The sequence below is a fragment of the Hemitrygon akajei genome, chromosome 9 (genome assembly GCF_048418815.1).
Source record: "Hemitrygon akajei chromosome 9, sHemAka1.3, whole genome shotgun sequence".
Taxonomy (NCBI): Eukaryota; Metazoa; Chordata; class Chondrichthyes; order Myliobatiformes; family Dasyatidae; genus Hemitrygon; species Hemitrygon akajei.
In genome coordinates, this window is record NC_133132.1 from 28,292,317 (window position 1) to 28,297,343 (window position 5,027).

Sequence of the window (5,027 nt, forward strand, 5' to 3'; positions counted from 1 at the left end):
CATCTTAAGATGATCTGCGGTCTAGCACTAGGATGGAGCGCCTGGTTAACACGTATCTTAAACCCGCAACACTCTGTATACATTATATGGTTAAAGGACCCTGTGCTTACATATGAATGGAATTCTCTATATTGACCTAAGGTTGCCAGAATTTGTAGGGAAACATCCTCTGTAGGAGCTTAATCATTTGATTCACTTTTAATTATTCATAATACGCAATAATCTCTCTGGTCGATTCAATACATTTCTCAATTTTTCTCCTGAATATCTTCAGTGATTAGAGTGCTGCTAGAAAATAGGCTTTCCAAAATCATTGTAAACCCTTTACATCTGTTTGGCAGTGAGTTTTCTAAAAACATACAGACAAGTGGCTTGGAATTTATTATCAACCCTACAGATAATAATTACTAATATTGGTTTTTCTTTATCTGTTGCTTTCGAAAGTCTCGGACAAACCATCTTTAATAAGGGTGCAAGGATCGCGTATTTTAAATGTAGTGTGCAACTGAATGGAGAAGAGGACAAATTGTTTATCTAAAATACATTGACGAAATACAGAACTCGAAACCAAATGCTAATCTGGCTCAGAACTGACACAGGAAAAATTGTCAACTTATGATTGGTGTCAATGTGCCATTCTGTTTGAACTGATTTGCATAAATAGAGAACACGCAGTGCCACCTCGTCACAGGATTCATAAGCGAGCTGAAAAGTTGAGACGCCACTTAACCGCTGCACCTTGTGTCAGCTTCACTCAATTAATTACAATGTCTTGGTGGGTTCGTGTGGTCAGTACGCTGGTGTTCACTGCAATTTGTAAGTATTTTCTTTGGACATTATATTGAATCTCGAATGCCATTCAATGATATTTTCTCACTCTTCTGGTAATGCTCGAATATTAATCTCGGTACATTGTTTCTTCCCTCTGAATGTTTCCAGATATCAACGCGGAAGTTGCACTGAATCAGCCACCTTCGAAATCCACATCTCCGGGACAGAATGCTCAAATGCCCTGCACCTTGTCTGGAACCTCTTTAGGAAGTAGCAATATTTACTGGTACCAGCAGATTCCCGGAAAAGTTCCTCGGTATCTGTTCTACTATTATTCGGGGAGCAGCATTAACAGAGGCTCCGGAGTTCCGAACCGTTTCGGCGGCTCAGTATCCGGCAACACGGCAACATTGACAATATCGAGCGTCCAGTCGGAGGATGCGGCAGACTATTACTGTGCTGTGTGGAATAATAATGTTTACATCTTCGGCAAAGGAACGAAGCTGGCCATTGGCAGTAAGTAAAATATCCAATCAATTCGCTTGGTTTCCTGGTACTTAAGTGAACAACAATTAATTTTTTGTCGTCTAATTGTGGCTTCGAAACAAATGCTTTTAAAGGCGGTATTTCTCAGATATCCAACCACGATTAACGGTCCATTGGCAATTTAGTTGAACTCGCGCGCCCGAAACGCTAAATGGCTCAATATTTCTTTTAAAACTCATGCTGGTTTAATACAGGATGGACGAATATTTGCCAAACCAGCTTAAGAATATTCCGATCGTTTTTAAATGAGTATAATCCTGAATTTCCGAATTTAGATAGCATCTATGATTTTGTCTGTGGAAGCACCTTTGCTGATGTCACCATTTTGTGTTGATGCCCGTCAGACCCATATGATAACTGCTAGCCACTGATCACTTAATCCTGGAGCATTCTTAAAAATCAGAAACTTGCATAGATGAAGAAAGATAGGTGTCCAAAGCGATTGGTTCCAATGGAATACCCTATAACATTGCTAAAACCTCGATAGTGTCTAGTTTTTGTCCGTCGCGCTAAACATTTCAACTAATGATTCAGACAGCCTTTATCAATGACGAGCACAGGATTGAAACTTCTGGAACAAATCATATAATGATGTTTTCCCTGATGTGGTCCCTGGTGTCGCGAGGGAAGGCGTAAATGAAAAAGACTAACAAAATTTGAATCCTGTTTGCAGAGCTTTCGATACCCTTGCAAGGTATTTTTGTGTCTCCTTCCATTTTCCTAAAAAACAACAGACCTGGTACTATATTTTCCACCTGACCCATGGGTGAGGATATATACGGCAGTGAATAGGAATTCTTGGAATGCCCAGAAAAAAAATAGAATGCAAACAGCGCCGCATTAATAAGTCCATCAGTTCTAGGGAGAGTTTTCAGATGACACTGAGAAGAACAACTGATAGGTTAATCATTGTCCAATTTTATATTTAAAAGCTTTTCACACCAGTTTGAACAGTTAAATATTTGTATTATACTGCCAAGAGATTTTAAAATATTCCGCGAGTGATTTGCTGAATAGAATTCAATTTGAACTTGAATGAATTCTGAAACACTCGCGCCATATCGTACCATAACGAGCTTCGAAGAGACGCACGTAGATATTAGAATGGAAATTCTCAATCTTTATTAGCAGACGCCTTTTAGTATTTTATGTTTTCAACTGATGATGTTATTTCTCTTTTACTTTGGAACGCCAATGTGCCCAAACACAGCAGACAGTCTTTTCTACCAATTTTAATATTAAAATTCTTTTGTGGTTTAAAATTGTGATGCATTTGGGTCACGGTATGGAAATAAACCTCTAACAACCTTATCTTAGGATTTGGAGACGTGCGTGGCTGAATGACCCGCAGAGCTATATTCCCTAGAATATAGCTAGGCCTTGTGCTTTGGCGTTTGGTGGGGTCAGCCATGCCCAACAGGTTAAAGGGTGGAGGCCAGACTATGAATGGTCCATCGGACATCCGAAATTAGATGTTCCGTTCAGAGCTCTCAACCCTGACTGGTCAAAGTTTGTTACAGAAACAACAATGAAGAATCCTTCTATATCTGTGTGCGACGGTTTTTACAGGCAGATTGAGGACTTTCATTGCCCGTACTTACTGCCCGTATGCCCAAAACAATACAGGCATAACGGGCAGTAAGTTAGTGATGCCATCATTACATTTTTTATTGCATCAAAAATGGAGTCACGGAACAGCGAGCGGTTCAATTTTACACGTTAAGTAACTTAAAGATACGAAAGTGAACTGCGGTGAGCCGTGGTTCTGAACCATATCAGATGAAGAGGGGGTTATTCTCTCTTTTTGCCATATCGGTCGTGAACATTGTAAGAAACTGGTTTTCTCAGCGGTGAGTGCAAGGTGGAAAATCCGCCTGCACTCTACAAACCAGATTTGAATTATTTACTTCAAGTGGGATAAAATAATATCTCAGAAACAAAGCGTGTTTAACATTAATGTTAAACGTTCCTAACGTGATTTAAAATACAAGCAGTCTGTAAATGTAATGTTGCTGCAAAATGATCTTTGTATTCCGATGGCTTAGATGCATAAAATATCCCTATCTCGGGGCTCCCGACCTGGGTCTATAGACCCCTTTGCTGATGGTAAGGATCCATGGCATAAAAAATGTTGAGAGCCATTGTGCTAATCCCTGATTTTAAGCAAAACATGAATAGACTTCTGTTTCTTGTCTTGATGACTGAACAGTTGAATCAAGTGAAAATGTCTAAGGTAGAAGTAGGGACAGTGGAGGCTTAGGTGCCAATGGATGTCACAATTAGCAGTCAGGTATAACCTCGGATTTTTTTTTCAACCTGAATCGAATGAATGCATGCATTGAAGGCTGATTAAAACCCGTGCCGAAATCATTCATTTTTACGCCACTGTACACATTATGCTCCAGTCTCACAAAGAGCAATTATTCACGGGAGATTTCAGCTGGCAATTTTTTCACGTCCAATTTAACCAATTTAAATCGAAACGGGAAAACGGAAAAAGAAATATTCATTCATTAAGGTGAATGGATGCATGCAACACTAAATGCACTGTCAACAAACGGGATGTTTTAACTGAAACAGTTTCTCAACCTGTACTAAACTGAGACCTTATTTTACACAGATCCTCGGGCTCCCGCCGTTTCCGTTCTCCGGCCTTCCTCAGAAGAAATCACGGGGAAAGGCACAGCGACACTGGTGTGTTTGGTGAGCCGTTTTAATCCGGGCGCTGTGGACATTGAATGGACCCTAGACGGTCGTGCGAGAAGGGATGGCGTGGAGACGAGCCCTGTCCAGCAGGACATGGACAACGCGTTCAGTGTGAGCAGTTACCTGACTCTACCAGCCTCAGAATGGAACTCACACGAGCGTTACTCCTGTGTGGTTACACATGAGAGTCAAGTAAACCCTTTTGAAGAAACGATCGCGAGATCCGGCTGTATTTAAAACTCTATCAAAATGAAAACCTTATTTTCCCAGTCTTTTTCTTCATTAAAATGATTTTGAATCATTATTCTTTTGTAGATAAGTACTTGCAGTCGGAGTCATCATTTAAGTTTTATCAGTCTTAAATGTGTTTCTATTAAATCGGTATCATTGTTAATTGAAACTCCAATGTTAATTAATCTCAGGTAAATGCATCCCCAAATGTTCATCAAATGACCGTGGCCTGAAGATTGCATTCTTGATGCTCTCCTACTGCTGAAGATAACGGGCACAAATATCCAATAACATTAGCAATCATGTCTGATCATATATGATTTCATGGCTTTTATTTCGAGTGCAGAATAAACTAAACATATGATTTAATCTCTGTTTAATGATATTGCCTTGATGCAAAAATGCAGCAGTGAAACGTGCGTGATATTATTTAAATAAAACTTGTGCAGCCATCAGATGGTTCACGCACCCGCATGTAAGCACACACATGCAAAGACAGACACACAATGCTGTGTCATGGAAAACTCATTTAACTGAGGACGATTGACACATATATACGCAGTGAATTGGTTGGAAAGGGACAATCTACTTAAGTCTTGTTGTTGCCATGATATTGGGAATCACCTGGAGTATTACACATAGTTCTGGTTCCCTTGTCTTATGGAGATTGTACACGCCTCAGTTCGTAAAAAGAGCAGCAGATTCTGTTTAAGTGAATGAATCCATAGGGTGTATATTCCACTGCGTTTATATGGAACAGAGGCGATGCCATT

The 5,027-nt window shown here is 39.9% G+C and overlaps 1 protein-coding gene across 1 annotated transcript; it reads left to right on the top strand.

The window, feature by feature from the left end:
• The first annotated feature begins 701 nt into the window (after window positions 1–701).
• On the top strand, window positions 702–4,623 carry LOC140732715 (immunoglobulin lambda-1 light chain-like). Its single transcript, XM_073055387.1, has 3 exons — window positions 702–816; window positions 940–1,287; window positions 3,938–4,623. Exons 1-3 carry the CDS (start codon window positions 768–770, stop codon window positions 4,258–4,260), a joined length of 720 nt encoding a protein of 239 aa, XP_072911488.1. The 5' UTR covers window positions 702–767; the 3' UTR covers window positions 4,261–4,623.
• Window positions 4,624–5,027: the final 404 nt, after the last annotated feature.